We start from the raw sequence: 21,828 nt of genomic DNA, 5'->3' as shown, positions 1-21,828 counted from the left end.
ACATCTTTTCTATTTATCCTATCCAGACCACACATGATTTTATAAGCCTCTATAAAGGTCACCCTTCACCCTCCGACGCTCCAGGGAAAACAGCCCCAGCTTATTCAGCCTCTCCCTATAGCTCAAATCCTCCAACCCTGGCAACATCCATGTAAATCTTTTCTGAACCCTTTCAAGCTTCACAACATCTTTCTGATAGGAAGGAGACCAGAATTGTATGCAATATTCCAACAGTGGCCTAACCAATGTCCTATACAGCTGCAACATGACCTCCCAACTCCTGTACTCAATACTCTGACCAATAAAGGAAAGCATACCAAATGCCGCCTTCACTATCCTATCTACCTGTGATTCTACTTTCAAGGAACTATGAACCTGCACTCCAAGGTCTCTTTGCTCAGCAACACTCCCTGGGACCTTACCATTAAGTGTATAAGTCCTGCTAAGATTTGCTTTTCCAAAATGCAGCACCTCACATTTATCCAAATTAAACTCCATCTGCCACTCCTCAGCCCATTGGCCCATCTGATCAAGATCCCGTTGTAATCTGAGGTAACCTTCTTCGCTGTCCACTACACCTCCAATTTTGGTGTCATCTGAAAACTTACTAACCATACCTCCTATGTTCACATCCAAATTATTTATATAAATGAAGAAAAGCAGTGGACCCAGCACCAATTCTTGTGGTCACAGGCCTCCAGTCTGAAAAGCAACCCTCCACCACCACCCTCTGTCTTCTACCTTTGAGCCAGTTCTACATCCAAATGATTAGTTCTCCCTGTATTTCATGAGACCCAATCTTGCTAAGTAGTCTCCCATGGGGAACCTTGTCGAACTCCTCTGCCCTCATCAATCCTCTTTGTTACTTCTTCAAAAAACTCAATTAAGTTCATAAGACGTGATTTCCCACATATGGGGTCATTAGCATTGCTTAATATCAGTCTTTGCCTTTCCAAATACATTAAATCCTGTCCCTCAGGATTCCTGCCAACAACTTGTCCACCACCGATGTCAGACTCACTGGTCTATAGTTCCCTGGCTTGTTCTAACCACCTTTCTTAAATAGTACCACCATGTTAGCCAACCTCCAGTCTTCTAACACCTCACCTGTGAGGTATCGTTGATGTAAATATCTCAGCAAGGGGCCCAGAAATCACTTCTCTAGCTTCCCACAGAATTTTAGGTTAGCACTGTTGCCTCACAGCGCCAGAGATCCGGGTTCAATTCCCGCCTCAGGTGACTAACTGTGTGGAGTTTGCACGTTCTCCCCGTGTCTGCGTGGGTTTCCTCTGGGTGCTCCGGTTTCCTCCCACAGTCCAAAGATGTGCAGGTTAGGTGAATTGGCCATGCTAAATTGCCCCTAGTGTTAGGTAAGGGGTAAATGTAGGGATATGGGTGGGTTGCGCTTCGGCGGGGCGGTGTGGACTTGTTGGGCCGAAGGGCCTGTTTCCACACTGTAAGTAATCTAATCTAATCTGATCAGGTCCTGGAGATTTATCCACTTTTGTGTGTTTCAAGACATCCAGCACTTCCTCCTCTGTAATAGTGACATTTTCAAGATGTCACCATCTATTTCCCCACATTCTACATCTTCCATGTCCTTTTCCACAGTAAACATTGGTGCAAAATACTCGTTTAGTATCTTGCCCTCTGTCCTGCGGCTCCACACAAAGGCCACCTTGCTGATCTTTGAGGGGCCTTATTCTCTCCCCAGTCACCCTTTTGTCCTTAATGTATTTGTAAAAACCCTTTGGATTCTCTTTAACCCTATTTGCCAAAACTATCTCATGTCCCTGTTTTGCCCTCCTGATTTCCCTCTTAAAGTATACTCCTACTGCCGTTATACTCTAAGGATTCTCTCGATTTATCCTGTCTACACCTGACATATGCTTCCTCCTTTTTCTTAACCAAACCCTCAATTTCTTTGGTCATCCAGCATTCTCTATACCTACCAACGTTTCCTTTCACCCGAACAGGAATATACTTTCTCTGGATTCTCATTATCTCATTTCTGAAGGCTTCCCATTTTCCAGCCGTCCCTTTACCTGTGAACATCTGTGCCCAATCAGCTTTGGAAAGTTCTTTCCTAATACCATCAAAAATTAACCTTCCTCCAATTTAGAACTTCAACTTTTAGATCCAGTCTATCCTTTTCCATCACTATGTTAAAATTAATAGCATTAATAGTTGCCCCAAAATGCTCCCCCACTGACACCAAGAGTAGGTCAAGTTTTGCACCTTCTCTCGTAGGTGCATTCACATACTGGATAGGATAGTAATAGCACAAAGTGAAAGATGCAACTTACTGTGATAGGAGACTGGGTGCTGGTAGTGTAAGGCAGCCGTGGTGGTGTCAAGTAATACCTGGAAGGTCGCTGCTTCTGAGCAAAGGCAGTGATAGGCATAGTTTCATGAGGTTCGTTGCTCTGAGAACGACAGCAAAAATGCATTAAACTTTTCAATGCAAATAGAAGTGTGGAGTTTTCTAAAAACACATTCATACAGCAACGAATGAATGCAGCAGTATAGATCACAACATAAATTAAAAAGTCAGTTCAAATCCACAGCAAATGGAGTCATTAAATACAGACAGTCCCTGGATCCTGACTGGGTTCCGTTCCTGAGTTTATTCACTCGTCAATTTGGAGACAAGTTGGAACACAATGCAGGACAATATAAAGCAGCTGTTCATTAGTATAGCAAATGTTTGCATGTCGGATATTTAAAATTACATCTGTGTGAGATTGTACTCTAAGTACGAGTGCTCACAAGTCGGATGTTTATAAATGGAGGATCCCTATACTAAAAACTGGGCACACATTACAAAAAATAAAAAGAACATGAGAAGTTCCTGGATTGTAGTTCAAAAACTCAATGGATTAATTCACATCTTTCAAAGAATGGAACCTGACACTTTTCTCTGGTCTTGGCCTACAAGCAATTCTGGTCCTATGCTATATATTCAACATTTAAAGCTGCCTGCATGTCTGTGTGAGCCTGTACAAACAATTATTGAAGACCTAGGACCAGCTTTACAGCACTAGTTTGATCACAGCTGGAATGATGTGAACTGGTTGGATCCCCTTACAGATATACTGATTGGAGGCAGTCTAGAGAAAGGTGACTAGGTTCATCGCAGGTATAGGATGTGTCGAAATAAGAGATTCAGCTGGCAACAAGTAACTGTGCTCCAGTTTTTGGATGACAAAGGCCTTCTGCCTGCCAACAACAAAATGATTGGTTCCCAGTTGGCTGAACAGCTTGGGGAATCGGAGAAGCTGTCAAGTCTCTGATCAGGAGTGGTCTCTGTTCTCAGTGGAAAAAAACTTCAAGCTTGATCAAAATCATTTCATCTCTTTCCTTCAGCATTTGCTGCAAGCTGTGACCTTTCATTAGTAAGTCAGAGACCTTCATAATTGTGAACTAGTCATCCTGGGTCTCCTACAAACCAGTGAAAAAAATTGAAGATCGATCGAGAAGTAGGGTTCTATACAGCATGAAAATCATATCAAATCATGTTAACATGAATGATTGAATTACTTTCCCAATCTTTCTCTCTGCCTATTACACTCATTTTTTCCTGTATGTGTGTGTCTCTCTCTCTCTTTTTTCTGTATGCAGAGGGGGAGTTTATAAGAGGTCAAGAGTTTAAACTAGTAAAGTTATATGCCAACTCTTCATAATTGTTTACCTGTAGCTAGAGTCTTTCTTTTTGAGGCAAGTAGTAATTCTGTTAAGTATATAAACCTGGTTGATTTTGATCAGATAACTTGGGGAATTTTGTGCACATTTAAAATACTTGTAACTTTTGTGAAGGTTTTGAGAATTGTGGAGCTTGGTTACCAGGACATTACCTCAGTGAGGCATGGCAAAATGTCCAAGCGGCTTAATGGTGGACTTATATTTTTGTTGCCACGTGATTTATTTTAAAACACACTATTAGAAAGAGACTTCCTGGAGAGTAATGGGAATCTCTTTACATTCTGAGAATTTACAAGTGAACAAAGTAAACATTGTGCATTAGATCTCCAGATAGAAGATTCTGGATTTTTTTCAGGCTTAGGCTAAACACCCATAAGGCCAGGGGGATTATAGTGAAATATGGCATTGAGGTAGATGATGAACTACCTCCTCCTGCTCCTGTTTTCCTCTTACCTATCTCTTTTCTACATCTCTCTAAAGCCTTCACATCCTTCCGAGGAACGTAATGGGTCTGGACTTAAAATGATGGGTCATGTTTGAGGGGCTGAAAACTCTCTTCTGCTCTTACGTTCCTAGGAATGATATGAAGGCTTGAGAGAGATGTAGAAAAGATGTAGGTAATAGGAAAACAGAAGCAGGAGGAGGCCATTCAAGCCTGCTCTGGGTAGTCCCAGGGATGAGAACACATTTTAGTTCAGTAGGTTGGAAATGTCAGGGATTGTCCTCTTTGTAGACAGTTGATGTACATGTAGCAAGAGGTGTTCAAAATTATCAGTAGTCTGAACTCAGCAGTCAGGGTAAAACTGCTCCCATTGGTTGTAGGATTTGAACCAGAGCATATTAATTTTTAGATAATTAAATAAAAGAAAGGGAAATGTAGGTAAAATCATTTAGCTTTGCCTCTCACAGTTGAGAATTGTGCACATAAAAACCAGAGTTATTTACTTACAAGAACTTCATAATCAGGTACAGTGTGTGTTCCCAATCCCGTCCTGTCAAACGTGACTCGGTATGTGGCGTTAATAGTGTCAACAGCATCAATTTGTCCTGTAAACAGGCCGTCGTGGAAACCTCGAAGTCGTGCTAAAGAGTGGAGTGACAAAGTGGAGAAACGATGACAAACTTAACCAAAGTCGAACATGTTACTGAATGACAACTCATCATTTTAGATCTAGCAATCCAAGACCTACATCTGCACCTGTGCTTTGTGATAAACTGTGGTTTTAACAAGTTTCACATTCCAACTCTTGGGGTCAGGACATTTCTCCTGAATTTCCTGATGAATGTATTAGTAACTGTCTTCTTCACAAACATCTCCAAGTCTATCCAATCAAATCCCTAACAACTTCTTCCAGGTTGAAAAAGCAAACAAGTCTCAGCTTTTGGAGGTGCCGGTGTTGGACTGGGGTGGACAAAGTTAAAAATCACACAACACCAGGTTATAGTCCAACAGGTTTATTTGGAAGCACTAGCTTTCAGGTGGTTGTGATGAACCTGATGGAGCGGCGCTCCGAAAGCTAGTGCTTCCAAGTCTCAGCTTGTTCATGATTGGGTATAACTTCTCAATTCTGACATCGTTCTTAGACCCTCTTCTGTGCTTTTTGTAATATGGAGATTAGAGCCGTGCACAATAATTAGAGTGAGAGAAGTGGGGTGTGATCACAAAAAGCAGAATAGTGCAGGGGTGACTGACTTACCGGTGACTTTTGTTCCTATGACTAGAGGTAATGGGATCTCATCTGGGAGGTCTTTGTACTGAGACAGCTCTGTCACCTTCCTCTGTTGCAGGAGTCTGATCTTCTGTCGTTTGTGTTGTAAGGCAGCCCGCTCTTCAGCGAAGAAAGCTGCCGAACAGCTGCAGCAGAGGAGAAAGGGTTACAATTATGTGCCAGCTACACCTCCAACTCGCTGGCTGTAATCACCATGTACCGTTTTTTATCCCCCTAGACCTTAGGAGCTCCCTCTATTAGAGGGAGCCCAGTGAGTCACATCACTACAAGAAGGTAGCTCTGGATTAAGTTTTACAGAATCTTAGGTTAAACACCTGAGTCTATACGGTTTTATGCTAGGTTTAGTAGGTGTGTATCTCTATGTCCTCATCTTCACTTTTCATTGACTGTGTTTCCCCTTCTGCTCTGATTTTGAAACTGCTGCTTATCGACGTCACTGCAGAGAAGGAAAAGCAGCAAAAACAGGACTGAGGAAACTAGGCGAGTTAAATCAGTAGCTTTTATCAGTGTCCGCGTATCCTGGTAAACAGCTGACAGAGACCGCTGAATGCTTCTGGGGTCCTGGGCTACACGAAGTTCCCCAGCTGCTGCTCTCCCACAGTGGGGGTGCAGTTTGTTGGACTAGCAAGGAGTAGTGCCGCCACACTTGGTCGACCTGCTCCAAGGCAATTCAGTTAAGCCCCAGAAGTGAGCATGTGCCCATTTCCAACAGAATTGCATTGAATGAGGGAATGCTGGCTGAAATAGGGGACCCTGCAAATGGACACATGAAAAGATCTACAAAAGGAACAACAGCAGCCCATCATATGCTTCCTTCTAGCGGGCTCTGACTGTGCTTACATCCAGTTTTGGTCATCTTAAATGCCTCCTACATCTCCTCCATCCACACTCCCAACAATCAGAGCAAGAAGCCCACAAGCCTGATATCTGATGTGTCCCACCCTGCCACTATCACATCAAGTCAAACTGCCAACAGTACAGCACAGAAGCAGGCCCTTCTGCCCATCATATGTGTGCTCACCATGAAGCCATTCTAAACTAATCCCAGCTGCCTGCACATGGTTCATATTCATCTATTCCCTGCCTTTTCTGGTGTCTGTCGAAATGCCTCTTTAATGTTACTATTGTGTCTGATTCTACCACCTCCCCTGCCACCTCCACCCTCTGTTAAAACTTGCCCTGCACATCTCCTTTAATCTTTACCAGTTTTACTTTAAACCTATGCCCCCTAATATTTGACATGTCCACCCAAAGACTCTGACTTTCTACCCTCTCCATGCCTCTCATAATCTTATACACTTCCACCAGGTTGCCCAGCAGCCTCTGGCATTCCAGTGAAAACAATCTGAGTTTGTCCAACCTCTCACTATAGCTAATACACTCCAATCCGGGCAACATCCTGGTAAACCTCTTTTGCATCCTTTCCATAGCCACCACATCCTTCCCATGTTGTGGGAACCAGAACTACATACATATCAGTACAAATGTGACCTAACTAAGAGTTTTATAATCACTGCAACATGACTTGGCAACCTTTGGCCCTCAATGGCCCGACTGATAAAGGTTAACATGCCATACGCCTTCTTTATAACATTATCCACTTGCGTTGCCACTTACAGAGAGCTATGGACTTGCACTCCAAGATCCCTCTACATAGTAGTCATCCTAAGGGCCCTGTCATTTACTTTATACATACCTTTTGCATTTGATCTCCAAAAATTTGCCCAGTCTAAGCTCCAACTGCCATTTCTTACCCAACTTTCCAACTGATCTACTTCCTGCTGTATCCTTTAAAAACCTTCCTCACTATCCACAACTCCAATTTTTCTGACATCTGCAAACTTACTAATCAGACCACTTTCATTTTCATCCAAATCATTTATATATATTACAAATAAGAGGTCCTGGTACCAATCCCCGTGGACCATCACAGGCCGCATTGCTCCAAAACACCCCGCTAAAAGTATCCTTGGTCTTCTGTGACCAAGCCAATTTTATATCCCACTTACCAACTCACCGTAGATTCCAGTCTACCATGACGGACCTTGTCAAATGCTTCAGTAAAGTCCATGTAGACAATATCCATTGCCCTACTCTCATCAATCATCATTGTCACTTACTCTTCTTGTGTCCCTCAAGGATCTAACCTTGACCTCCCTGTGTAAAACCCCACAGACATTCAAAGGCACAGCACTTGTTTTGATACGTATGCTAATAATATCCAGTTCCACTTCACTGCCACCAATCTTAACTCTTCTGCTTTGCTAAATTGTTAGACTGCTCATCTAAAATTCAGTATGGGATGACCAGAAATTTCCTCCAATTAAATACTGGAAAGATGGACACCAATGTTTTCAGTTTCCAATCTCCAATCCCTAGCATTCAACCCAATCCCTCTCCCAGACAGTGTGCGACTAAACCAGACAATTACGGGTCATATCTCAGAAACTTGAGATGAGCTCCTGATTACATATTCACACCACCACTCTGATCGGTCAGTTCCACCCCTGAACTTTGCCCATCACCCACTGCCTGACTTTACCCATCTCAGCTCCTCTTTAGCTGAAACCTTAAATGTTGCTTTTAGACTTGATAATAATAACAGTTATAGCTGGTCTGCTATATCCTACCTTCTTTAAGCTTAAGGTCATCAAAAGCTCTGCTGCCCCAATCTTAACTTGTATCAAACCCTGTTCCTCTAACACTCCTATGTTACTTGGTGGCTCAATGGTTAGCACTGCTGCCTCACAGTGCCAGAGACCCAGGTTCGAATCCTGGAGTTTGCACATTTTCCCAGTGCCTGCGTGGGTTTCCTTCGGGTGCTCCGGTTTCCTCTCATAATCCAAACATGTGCAGGTCAGATGAACTGGCCAAGCTAAATTGCCCATAGTGTTCAGGGATGTGTAGGTTAGGTGCATTAGTCAGGGGTAAATATAGACTAATAAGGTAGGGAATGGGTTTAGGTGGGTTACTCTTCGGAGGGTAGGTGTGGACTTGTGAGGCCGAAGGGCTTGTTTCGACATTTTAGGGATTCTATTCTATTCGACAGACCTATATAGGCTCCCAGTCAGTCAATCAATCAATGTCTTGCCTCACCATTCTCTGTCTTTATTCTTTCCTGGCTCACAACTTGACGATCTGTATTCAGGTCTTTGAGCATCCCTGCTTTTCACTGCTCCACCAAAGTGGCTATACCTTCGTGTGCCTAGGGCCTGAGCTCTAAACTTCTCTCCCTAAACCCTCTTTAGGCAAGTCGTGATCAACTCACCCAACGCTTCCCCGTGTGGCTCAATGTCATACTTTGATTTATAATGTTCCTGTGAAGTGGCTACTGCACAATGTACATTATTACAGGGGTTATTATTGTACAGCAAATTGCTGCCTTTGTCTCTTAGCCTGCAATGCGGTCAATGAACACTGCAAACCAGATTCAACACTTGTTCAACTTCCTTACACAGTCAGAGATACTGTTTGGACAACATCGCAGCTTGTTAGATCACTCCACAGGGGCAATGGGCCAGGACTGTGAAACAGGGGATGCAAGTAGGCCAGGCAGAAGTAGCAGGGTTACTTTCGCTGAAGCTACATCAACAAACCAATTGGATGCTCAAACCCATCTGGCAGCTTTGGTAATGGGCTGAGAAGTGGCAGATGGAGTTTAATTCAGGTAAATGCCAGGTGCTGCATTTTGGGAAAGCAAATCTTAGCAGGACTTATACACTTAATGGTAAGGTCCTCGGGAGTGTTGCTGAACAAAGAGACCTTGGAGTGCTCCTTGAAAGTGGAGTCGCAGGTAGATAGGGTAGTGAAGGCACGTTTGGTATGCTTTCCTTTCTTGTTCAGAGTATTGAGTACAGGAGTTGGGAGGTCATGTTGTGGCTGTACAGGACATTGGTTAGGCCACTGTTGGAATATTGCGTGCAATTCTGGTCTCCTTTCTATCGGAAAGATGTTGTGAAACTTGAAAGGGTTCAGAAAAGATTTACAAGGATGTTGCCAGGGTTGGAGGATTTGAGCTAAAGGGAGAGAGGCTGAACAGGCTGGGGCTGTTTTCCCTGGAGCGTCGGAGGCTGAGGGCTGACCTTATAGAGGTTTATAAAATTATGAGGGGCATGGATAGGCAGGGTCTTTTCCCTGGGGTCGGGAGTCCAGAACTAGAGAGTATATGTTTAGGGTGAGAGGGGAAAGATATAAAAGAGACCTAAGGGGCAACTTTCTCACAGAGGGTGGTACGTGTATGGAATTAGTTGCCAGAGGATGTGGTGGAGGCTGGTACAATTGCAACATTTAAGAGGCATTTGGATGGGTATATGAATAGGAAGGGTTTGGAGGGATATGGGCCGGGTGCTGGCAGGTGGGACTAGATTGGGTTGGGATATCTGGTCGGCATGGACGGGTTGGACCGAAGGGTCTGTTTCCATGCTGTACATCTCTATGACTCTATGACTATGACTTAGGCAGCTGCCCAGAGATAAATTCACAATGGGACCATGACGAAATGCATTTGATGTGGAGGTGCTGGTGTTGGACTGGGGTGGACAAAGTCAAAAGTCTCATGACACCAGGTTATAGTCCAACAGGTTTATGTGAAATCGCAAGCTTTTGGAGGTCTGCTTGGGGCTTGTGATTCCAAATAAACCTGTTGGACTATTAGCTGGTGCTGTGAGACTTCTGAGATGGACTTGGGTCTTGAGTTCTGAAGCTGCGTGCTTGTGTTATCACTCTCCTCGCTACACTTACCGTCGGGGTTTTCCCATTAGCCTCCGGATTTTGCCCCACTCGACTCTGGTCAGTTTCCTAGTTTTTAGGTTTGGGAAGGACTCTTTCAGGCACACGCAGAAATCATTATCGCCCTCAAAAAGTGGCCTAAGAAACATAATGGATTAGAACCTGCACACAAGGGATAGAGAAAGAAATGCACAACTTTGCGGAATTAAATATCAGGAAAGTCAGGTGAAGCATACTTATCGATATTTGAGTAAAACCACTCGTAGATACACCACTTGTGGGCCTTGGGAAGTTTCAGCAAGTTCCTCAGACGCAAACCAATCTTCTGGGCGACCTTCTTATCAGGCGTTGCCATGGTTGCAGAATATTTCTGACAAGAGATCAAGTTTATTGAAAGTAGAAAAGATATGCATATTTAAAAAACAAAATGATGTTTAAAAAGACTGAATTTGAATGTTTTAAGTTTTGAAGAGGAAACAGCAAAATTCCAGACATTATTTTGGGGGGAGGGGTTTTGCTTACACTGACTTGTTACACGTGTGTCAAAGCCAACCCACAGTAATAGAGCGAAAACCTTTTGACTTTACAAACACCGTGAGGAATATGTTTGGACAGCCTTGGCTCCATTTCTAATAGGCAAGAATCAAAAACCCAGAAGACCAAAGTGTGGCAAGGTCAGAAGCTTTCGGCTGACTGGTGTAGGGAGAAACTGAAAAACATCACTGTGTTGTTGAAAGAGCTGCTACCTGTTGAAGCAGAAATCAGCAGTTTTAGATTGCATCTAAATCTTGGGCCAGGAGAAGTTCCAGGACCAATTCCAGTCTGAGCCAGGTCAGGAGCATTTCCAGGGCCAGGGCCAAGGCCAACCCTGATCTAGAGTGTTTGAGGTTAACACTCAGTCCTGTACTGAAAGACAAATGTCACTATTTAGCATCAACTTCCTCAGACATGAGGAGAATAAGTATTTCAGTAACTTGCTCACAATTATCTTCAGGAATAAAAATACAACCTTCAGAGTAAAACTAGTGTGTTACTGTATAATAGAGTTTCAGGGTTCTGGGCTTCATCCCTATGTAATACAGCTGGTTCCTTAAGGTAAACAGCAGCAAAGAGGACATCACAGGTAACTGCAGTCAACTATCTGGGAAGAAATCTTCTCGTCTCCCAATAACAATCCAGGTGTTTGTTGAGTAAGTTCAGTCTTTTTGCCCCACTACTGTTTTAGAAAATTCATTTCAAGATCACAGTACACTCCAAATTCTCCCAGTGCTAAGCCTAGGCTTGCCATTTTAAGCCAGGTCCTGTTATCATAATTCAATTTACTGCTCTATTTGGTCATGTTATATACTGAAGCAAATTCTCTGCTCAGTCACCCCCTTTGAAGACTGAAAGCACCAGGTGTCTTTGACATTTGTTGGTGTGAGGTCATTTACAAGCTCCTCCCAGAAATATTTATCGACATGATTCAGTGAGAACAAGACAGCACTCAATCTGTTACAACCAGCACTTTACATTTGGCTTAGGAACAACATCCTTGGTTCTACCTCATATGATTTTGGAGTTATTCTCATTTTGTCTGGTTGGAGTGGTTTTCATAAGTGCAAAGTAGGCCGGAGAGACTTCCCCAACAGAGAATAAAGTGAGTTGCTGGAGGCTTAACATGGACCATCAGGCTGCTCTGGCCGATGTTACAGCTGCTCGCAAGCCTAACTTTTAGTCAGAGATCAAACACACTGCAGACAAACTTTTATCCTGTGAACTTTTCTAACAAAGCTCTTCACACCAGCCAACCATAAAACATTAAAAAAATGAAAGAATTGCAGATGCTGGAAATCAGAAACAAAAACAAAAATTGTTGGAAAAGCTCAGCAGGTCCAGCAGCATCTGTGGTGAGAAATCAGAGTTAATGTTTTGGGTCCAGTGACCCTTCCTCAGAATGGATAGTAACTAGGAACAAGCTTTTTTTTTCATGCAGAAGATAAAGGTGGGGGAAAGGGGGTAGAGAGTAAACGATGGGTGAAAATAGAGCCAAAAAAAGAGAAGAACAGTCAGACAGATAAAGGAGTGGATAACCATCAGCTTAGGAAAATGAATAGTTAACGATGGGGACTATTAGCAGCTATCAATGGGTTGTGTGTAATAGCGGATCATCTGATAACAAGCCCTGGTGTGTGGGGGTTGAGGTAAGGTCTTGGAGAAGGTGGATCAAGCCCTAACATTAGGGAACTTGATATCGAGTCCAGAGGTTGTATAGTTCCCAAGCCCCAAAACTGAGCTTCTGTTCTTCCAGCTTGCGCTTAGCCTTGCTACAGCACTGCAGCTAGCCTGAGACAGGTGCTGACCAGACAACAGGGTGGGGTGTTGAAGTGACAGGCAACTGGAAGCTCAGGGTCATTTTTGCAGACAGAATGGAGGCGTTCTGTAAAGCGGGCGCCCAATTCACGCTTCAATTCCCCAATGTGGAGGAGACCACATTGTAAACAGTGAGTACAGTAAACTAGATTGAGTGAAGTGCAGGTAAAGCATTGCCTTACCTGGACAGTGTGTTTGGGCCCTTGGATACTGAGGAGAAAGGAAATAAACGGGAGGTATTACACCTTCTGTAGTTGCAGGGGAAGGTGTCATGGGGCTGTTGGTCGTGAAGGAGGAGTGGACCAGGGCGTCCTGGAATGGGAACGGACCTCGTGTAAAGCTGACAAGGGAGGGGATGGGAGGGGAATGTGCATCTGGTGGTGACAGCTTGCTGAATGTGACAGATTCAGCAGCTAATGATAGTCTGGATGTGGATGTCGGTGGATGGTGGATGAGGACAAGAGGGTCCCTATCGTTGCTGTGGCAGAGGGTGGGGGGTGGGGGGGGCTGAAGTGCAGGAAATGGGTCAGAAAACATTTTTTCCACACTTATGAAGGTCATACCTGAGGTTGCATGGCAACTCTCGGATTCCTTTTGGGAGACTTGGTGCTCTGCAGCTGCCTCTCCTCCTCTTCACTCAACAGGCATCTCCTTTTCATGCTTCTTGTTGGCTGAATGAATACAACATTGCACCAAAAGTCAGATCCACAGACACAAGGAGAGAGATTTCTATCAATTACTGGGATTGTCCTAACATCACAAGTACATGTTACTCTGTAATAATATATAAGATCTAAGGAACCTCACCAATTTAGTGGTGAATAATAATGGTCTTTTCCCCAAGATGGGGGGAGCTCAAAGCTAGGGGACATTTTCAAAGGTGAGAGGAGAAAGGTTTACAAGAGACCTGAGAGGCAGCGTTTTCACAGAGGGTGGTTCGTATGTGGAATAAACTGCCAGAGGAAGTGGTAACTGCTGGTACAGTTACAACATTTAAATGACATTTGGACAGGTACATCAACTAGAAAAGGTTTAGAGGGATATGGGTTAATTGCAGGCAAAGCAGAACTAGTTCTAGTTTGGGAAACTTGGTCAGCATGGACTGGTTGGACTGATGGGTCTGTTTCCATGCTGTATGACTCTAAGCCACTTGCTGCTGAATCAAAGTGACAACATCCTCATTGGCTATGTTTTCTATACCTTCCAGCATTTTATCTTTACGGCCATTTCCAATGCTGAGCGGAGATGAAAACAATAGTACAGACCTGGCATTTGACTGAGAGGGCCTCACAGGCAGAGCTGATCATTTCCATAACCTTGCGTTTATACACACACACTCTTCTGGACAGGGATCTGGGGCAGGAGTCAAAGTTGATCCTCAATTTCAAATAGAAAGTTCTCAGAGCCATTTTCACCAACTACTCTGGAATAGACAGAGGATCTGACCTGGGAGCTGCCTGGTTCTCAAAGGGAAATGCACTCAGCTGTGGTTTAACAGCAGGACTCATTTAGCTCATAAATCGTTACAACAGCTAGTGACAAGAGTTTATTCAACCAGCCTGGAATACATGGGAATAGACAGCAGGTAAAAAAGGCTGTACTGTGGGGTGGGAGGAGTGGGTCAATGTGGTGCCAATACTCTTCTTCTCCACATTTGCATTGGTACAAACCTGGGATCACATGGACTGTGGGACATTCAGACATGGCCTCTCTGGGTTGGTGGGATGCAGCACAAACAGGGACAGTACTCATGGACCCCAGTGCTGCCCCTAGCTCATCGTGGGCACAGAGGGCCCTAGATATTGCTCCTAGTAGTAAATGGGAGCGATATGGTTGGGAGAGGCTCGAGACATGATGTGGATGGATGTTGGCTTGTACCTCTTGGCTCTGCAAATCCATATAATTACTCCTGAGCATTGAATGCACTTTTGACCATTTAATAACAAGTGATAAAACAGCCCAAACACAGACCAAATAGTAGAATAAAGGCATCCTCAGAAGATCCAGCCAGCCCATTCACAATAGGAAAGCAAGAGTCCAAACTGGAAACTCAATATGGATAAGTTTACAGCAAGAGAACTACCAGCAGGTCAGGGTTTAAATAAAAGCTTGCTCTGCCAATGAACTTAGGCTTTAAATGCTGTAAATTTGAGGGAGGAAGCTGAAAGAATATACTGAGTTTACCTTGAACTTCAGTGACAGACTGTGTCAATAAATGTCTGGTATCTCTCTCCCTGCTCTGACAGTGGAGTAAATGCAGTACTATCACTCACAACTCAGAAGAAGCCCGTCCACACGGGTGAAGTCTCTGAGGAACTCCAGAACTGCAGATTTGAAATCAGCCCTGGCACAAATAGTCTGGTGACATAATCTCCGTTGTTAATATGAGAGATTCTTTAGCGTGGCTGCGATGTTTTGCTGCTAAGCTCACCTTTCAGGATACTGATCAATAATATTGCCAGGCCTCTTGCAAAAATATATGAAGGTCAGCTGGGAAAAAAGGTCAGATAAATTGTGTATTTGAGTGCCCAGGGCAGAAACCAGTGTGAAATGGACAACATTCTGCCTCCGTTTTTGAAAAAAAAATAGTTTTGTTTCAATAGCAAAGTGAGACAGTCAGAACTATCCTATTGTATTAAAGTGTAAAATGTTCATGCTCTGAAAGTTCTTCACTTACTTTCTGGTTTTTCTTCTGTCACCTTTGTTACACAGAATTTACAATATAGAAACAGGCCATTCAACCTAACTAGTTTGTGTCAGTGTCTGTACTTGGCCTGCCTTCCAAACTATTTACTTATTGCCATTAAACAGTGGACCTTCTGACTCAGCAGAAACAGCACCAAAGGAGATTTACTGGTGTGGGAATGGAATTACAGAAATAATTCAGGCCACAATATCCATTATGAAGAGAAAATGAGACAAGTATGTCATTAAATTTCACACTAAGTGGCATCAGGTATCTAGAGTCAATACTTTAAAAGCAAATGCACAGAGCCACCATTTATGAACGTGACCTACATTAAGGAATACAAGCGCTAAGAATCTTTAGATATTACCCAAAATACCATACCATTTTAGTAATTGTGGATGAAATAGCAAATTAAGGCTGTGCTTAGAAACACTTAAAAAATGTTTTACTCCCAACTTCTCTGTTCACCCGATTCGACTGAATCTAAACACAACTACTTATATAAATGTCACTGGGTGTTAAGTCCACTATGGGTGACCTGTTTTCTGGGTGGACTACTCAATGTCACACATTTAGACAATGGGTCAAATGGATGGAGAGTGGACATTTTCATGTTCTGAGTGGAAGGAAACAAACTGTCCAATAATTTTATTGACACAATCTGGTCAGAGGTTTGCTGTCAACACTTGGTATGTTTCTGCTATGGCAGGGGATTCATTAGTTTAGATTAGATTAGATTACTTACAGTGTGGAAACCGGCCCTTTGGTCCAACAAGTCCACACAGACCCGCCAAAGCGCAACCCAACCAAACCCATCCCCCTACATTTACTCCTTCACCTAACACTACGGGCAATTTAGCATGGCCAATTCACCTAACCTGCACATCTTTGGACTGTGGGTGGAAACCGGAGCACCAGTAGGGAACCCACGCAGACACAGGGAGAATGTGCAAACTCCACACAGTCAGTCTCCTGAGGCTGGAATTGAACCTGGGTCTCTGGCGCTGTGAGGCAGCAGTGCTAACCACTGTGCCACCGTGCCACCCACCATGTTGCATTACTGCTCAGAAATCTACAGTGTCACTGCATGCATTGTTTTGCACAAGATCTTTTTCCACTCATCACCACAGTGTTCATTGACATACAAAGTTTTCATCCCAATGTTCTATATTCTCCCCTGCCCATTGCTGAAATCCTATCAGCCTTACAATTCCCAGATTTCCCAGTCATCCACCAAGATGGGTCACTTGTGCACCCTGTCCCATCAGCGGTAGTTAGGCCTTATCTAGATTTCTCTATGATCCCAGCTGACAGTAATACTAGACCAAGTCAGATCCCATGGTTAAGTCCCATAGGAATGGGTGTAGGCCATTTAGTCCCTCAAGCCTGTCATACCATTCCATAAGATCATGGCTAATCTGTCACCGAACTCCATATGTCCAATTTGGGCTAACATCCCTTGCTTAATAAAAATTTGGTTCTCTCAGGTATAAACTTAACAATTGAATTAGCATTGGCTGCCGATTGAGGAAGAGATTTCCAAACCCCCGTGGATCTTTGCGTGCTTTCTAACATCTCTCTTGAATGGCCGCTTCAATTCTTCACTATTGCCCTCTGATTGTAGAATGTTCAACAAGCGAAAATAGTTTACCTATCTATCCTGCCTTTCCCTATTAATGCCCTGAAAACCTTGATCAGATCACCCTTAAGCTTCTAAATTCTAAACAACAGAAGTCAAATCTTTCCTCATAATTTAACCCCTGAAGTCCAGGTATCAACAAACCTGCATTGAATTGTCACCAGACAAAATATCTTTCTGAAAATGTGGTGCCCAGTGCTGCTCACAATACTCCAAGTGGGGTCTAACGAGGGTTTTGTATAATTGCAGCGTAATGTCTGCATCCCTATAATCCAGCCATTTACGTACGAAGGCCAGTGTACATTAGCCTTTTGGATGATTTTCTGCACCTTGCTCGTGGGATTTTAAAGAGGGAGGCACCTGATTCCCCAAATTCCATTGGACATGCACTATATTTAACTTGGTTCTAAAAAAATACCCTGATCTATCCTCTCCCATCCGAAATGGATAACCTTACACTTCCTTATATTAAAATCCATCTGCCACAGCTTTCTGCTAATTCACCTTAAGCTAACAATACCCTTTTGTAATTCTATCCTGTCGTCAACACTGTCTACAATGCTGACCGATTCTGTGCCATCAGCAAATTTGGATATTTGACATTTTATGCCATTATCCAAATCATTATTGTGAATAATTGAGGCCCCAACACAAATCCCCGCTGGATACTACTAACCATATCCTGCCAATTTGAATACCTACTTATTATTCCAAATCTCTATTTCCTGCCACTCAAACCATTTCCTACACATCAATGATTTACCCTCAAACCTGTAGGTTTTCACTCAGCTTGTACAGGACTTTATCATATACCTTCTGAAAGTCTACATGAACAACATCTATCAACTTACCTCTGTCTACCACCTATATTACCTCTTCAAAAAACTCTATGATGTTTATCAGGTATGACCTCCTGTTCATGGCTCCACACTGACTTTCCCTGATTAACTGAAATTTTGAGCTGATGAACCTAGCCTCCCCTAATTATTAACTCTGACAATTTCCCCATCACAGGTGTTGAGCTAACTGATGTGTAATTCCCTGGTTTCCCTCTGTCACCCTTCTTAAAAGTGACATGAGAGTAAATTTCCAAACCAGAGGTACACTGCCCGAATCCAGGGAACTCTGAAAGAGTATGATTAGGAGCAGCGGCAACGTGCTCACCTACCTCCTTTAAACAGCCGTGGATGGAAACCATCAGTTCCTGTGGATTTGTCACACTTCAGCTCCATTAAGTTCCCTGTTATTGATGATTTACTTCAACTAATTCTATTTTGACTCTGTCCCTAATCCTCTGATTTTTTTTCGGATTTCCCATCAGCTATCCTCCATTGCTGTTGTGAATACTGAAGCAAACTAATCGATGAGCATATCTGCCATTTCCCCATGGTCCATGACAATATCCCCACTCTCAGTCTTCAGTGGGCCAATAATGCTCTTAACTAATCGCTTTCCCTTTACATAACTATTAAATCTCTTCTTATTGTCTTTTCTGTCCCTTGCAAGTTTCCGTTCATAAGCCTTCTTAGCTGGTCTTATAAGCTACTGTGAGACCACTGTTTGGTCTTTGTATTCATCCTATTCTGTGAGATCTGTACTGTTCTTTGCCCTTTTTAAAATTTATGCTGTCCCTTATCCCCTTACATGTCCACAGCTATTTTGTTGTGAGGGGAAGCTTTCCCTTCTCATGGGTACAAACAGTTTGTAAATAGATTCAAATATCATTGCTGTTCCTCAGTTGCTATACTATTAACAGAGCTTTCCAGTCTACTGTGGAGTCTCTGTCTTATCCCATTAAAGTCTGCCTTACTAAAGCCCAAAATTCTAGTATCTGAAGTTAGTTCATCTCTTACATCAGCTACATGAAACCTGATGCTATGATCACTATTTAATAGATGCTCATGAACAACTAGGTCATTAATTAAATCAGGTTCATTGCTCATTACTACATCTGATATTGCTTGTCCCCTTGTCACATCCAAGGCATATTACTGCAGGAAACTGTCCCAAGCACACTCGAGAAATTCACAACCTTTCTGCTTCGTTTCATTAGTTTTATTTTTGCTATTTGTTTACTGTGGTCAGTCACTGAACATAATTGCCACAGATTTCCAAAGTACTTTTAACAAAAAAAAAATTCATTTCACTCAAAAAAGTAATAAAATATATTTTACACTGTATAAATGACACTTATTACAAATATCAGAAATAAAAATTCAACCCTTTTACTGTCAAGAATCTTACAGATATTCAAACTTCAGTGAAATGTGACTGTCTCCACTTTTAAAAAAACCCTTGTTCATTTGACATAGCCGTAATTGTTTTATTTTTGGCGCATTTCTGCATTTACTCAATTTCCTTTAGTCAATGTCTCCTCCTGAGACACTTAAACAAACTATTAACACAGCTCACTTATTTCTTAACATTGGCTCCTTCAACTCCACTTCCATATCTTGCTTCTGGAGCTTCTCTCCTTCACCCACTCAGAACTTAATTTCTTTTGCATTGATTGTTTTGGAGACTACTAAACTGAAGTGTTGCTTTTACAGACCTTGTCACTCTGAATGACCTGCTTCTCCGAAAGAAACCGGTATATTTACTGACCTCCTAGTTGCTTCTGTCTTTCCTAAACAACTTTTGTGTCTCAGTCTCCCGGTGTCATAATACACCTTAGTGCTAAGCAGTAATCCCTTGTTTTCTCTCTTCTACACTGTTTTCTAAAGAACTGAACTATTCTCCTTAAGGACTTCTTAAAGCCTTATTTAAGTGCATGTAAACACATTGCCAACAATGATGCACCACTCAGAACTCAAATGAAGCAAAAACATCCTTCCCTTAACTCATACAATATAGAGATACATAACAAACTAATGCAATACATAGTTCTTCAACTTCAAACCTGAGTTTTCAAATAGTAATAACAATATCTGAACCTTCAGCACACTCTCCCTCTGGCTTTTCTCCCTAAAAATGCTGCTTAAAAGGTATCCCTCTTGCACCACGCGTTTGACAATTGTTCTAATTTTCTTTTGCTCCGGGTTAGTTCTTTATTATTATACTTTTATGAATGACAGTTTACTCCATTGAAGATGCTCTATCAAATGAAATGTTAGTGTTTTGTAGGGTCAAGCAGGGAATCAAGCTACATGTAGAACTGGGAGTAGAATGGTCAGATTGCTTCAGACCAATCCAATTACTGTAGACCTGAAGCACTTTTCCTTCACAAGTCAGCTGTCCTGCTCAAGAACAAAACAGTACAAAAGTTGTCCACATTTGTTGTGATCAAACTGGCCAGTTATATCATCAGACACACCATTTCTTTTCAAAGCGATGTTTAGCAGAGAGAAGAGAATGCATTCCCTTTCATCAAGCATTAAAAACGGTTTCAAAGATGACAAATAGAATAAAGTGCCTTACTGTCTGAACAAGAGAGCAGGCGTTTCTTCCCTTCCATGGAGGAGTCTTGGATAATGCAATGTATTTCTCATTCCATGTACTGGACAGGCTTCCTTCTGTTGGAAACAAAGACACTGGGTCTCAGAAACTACCTTCACCCTTTCTTGCTGATGCCTGGCGGGCGAATACATATGGTCAAAAGTTGTACTCAGAGAGAGAGTGGGGAGACAACACTAGCTCTGGGTTCACTTAGCAGTTTGGTGAAGCTAGCCACAGAAATGTTTGCCTTTTTCTGCCAATGCTTTGACTTTGAATGATTCTCTTAATACCTGACCTCCCAGTGCCGCCAACAGCGACCGTTGCAAGCTCCCACTCATACTACACCACTTACCTGAATGTAAAATACACCTCAAATGCCCAAGTCAGCCCACATTCGGAAGCACAAAACACTAATTATTCAGGTAGGTATTTATGCCAGGCCATTCAACTTTCCTATAATCAGGCCAGGCTGTGCACCATTCGTGACGTGATTTTAAGAGTTAAGCACACACACAAAAGTGGACATCAGGAGTCTAGAGATAGTGATATTGTATATGTATAGATAAAGATTTCCTATTTGGTATTCCTGACAATAAACTAAAAGGTCATATTTAGCCTTGACTGAAGGCTGACACCTGGCATTGTCCTTGTCAGAGTATAACTGAGCGACTGTGGATTTACATTACAATTTTGTGTTATGCTTGCCACCCAATAAGTTCACAATTTCATTAGAATGCATGTTAAAACTTAATTTACCATGCTGCACGTAGGAATTCCTAATTGCCCAAAGAGAACAGGAGCCAGAGTTTATTTGAAGGCCAGACCATTACAGTCATAAATTGCGAGCAAAGTTCAAGCAGTACCTAGTCTGAACATTGAAGCAAGGTTAAACTTCTGAAATGATAGGATTGTTGGGGTATGGTTGGGGAGTGTTACCTTTCTAGTAACTTGGAGGACATGCCTAATGATTGACAGTGGCACGCTCAAAACCCATCACGGTAGCATAGGAATTCAAATTCAGCTCATTAAAAATGAACAGCAACGGTGACTATAATGCCAATGAATTATTCCAGACAATTATATAGCTTTAGCAATATCTCTTTTTAACATTTTTCCCACCCTCTTTCTATTTATTGCCATCTAATCTCAAATTTATCTCAAAACATAATATTTAGGAAGCAAGTCTGACACTATTACCTGGTTTGACCCGAGAGTTCAGACCCACAGCAATGTGGTTGATTCTAAACTGCCCACTGAAAACAGCTAGCTGAAGGGACTCCTCTCTTCACCTGCTTGGCACACCCTCCTCATTCCTGAAGAAGGGGTTATGCCCGAAACGTCAATTCTCCTGCTCCTTTGATGCTGCCTGACCTGCTGCGCTTTTCCAGCAACACATTTTTAAGCTCTGGTTTCTTCAGGAGTTTGGCACGGACAAGAGAGCTGGTTTTATTGCTGTGAGTACTGAGGTAGGGGCAACGAGTGTGAGTTCACAAACTACAGGGTGCTGGAATCCGAATTAAACACATCCCCTACCCCATCCCAGCATTTCCCAT

At 42.7% G+C, this 21,828-nt stretch overlaps 1 protein-coding gene across 3 annotated transcripts in view; it reads right to left on the bottom strand.

The window, feature by feature from the left end:
• The window catches only part of lin9 (lin-9 DREAM MuvB core complex component), a 108,007-nt gene that overhangs the window by 25,651 nt on the left and 60,528 nt on the right, over nt 1-21,828 (bottom strand). For 2 of the 3 annotated variants that reach the window (XM_072550763.1, XM_072550765.1), the window contains exons 3-9: nt 20,258-20,352; nt 13,076-13,183; nt 10,397-10,530; nt 10,173-10,298; nt 5,400-5,557; nt 4,652-4,785; nt 2,307-2,426 (exon numbers count right to left, since the gene is read on the bottom strand). In XM_072550763.1, the coding sequence (XP_072406864.1) occupies nt 2,307-2,426; nt 4,652-4,785; nt 5,400-5,557; nt 10,173-10,298; nt 10,397-10,530; nt 13,076-13,183; nt 20,258-20,352 (875 nt within the window). Of the gene's footprint in view, nt 1-2,306; nt 2,427-4,651; nt 4,786-5,399; nt 5,558-10,172; nt 10,299-10,396; nt 10,531-10,906; nt 11,022-13,075; nt 13,184-20,257; nt 20,353-21,828 lie in introns of those variants that run through there. The other variant, XM_072550764.1, reaches the window with a different exon arrangement.

This window comes from Chiloscyllium punctatum, chromosome 3, assembly GCF_047496795.1.
Source record: "Chiloscyllium punctatum isolate Juve2018m chromosome 3, sChiPun1.3, whole genome shotgun sequence".
NCBI classification, from domain to species: Eukaryota; Metazoa; Chordata; class Chondrichthyes; order Orectolobiformes; family Hemiscylliidae; genus Chiloscyllium; species Chiloscyllium punctatum.
This window is presented reverse-complemented; position numbering and strand designations above follow the sequence as displayed.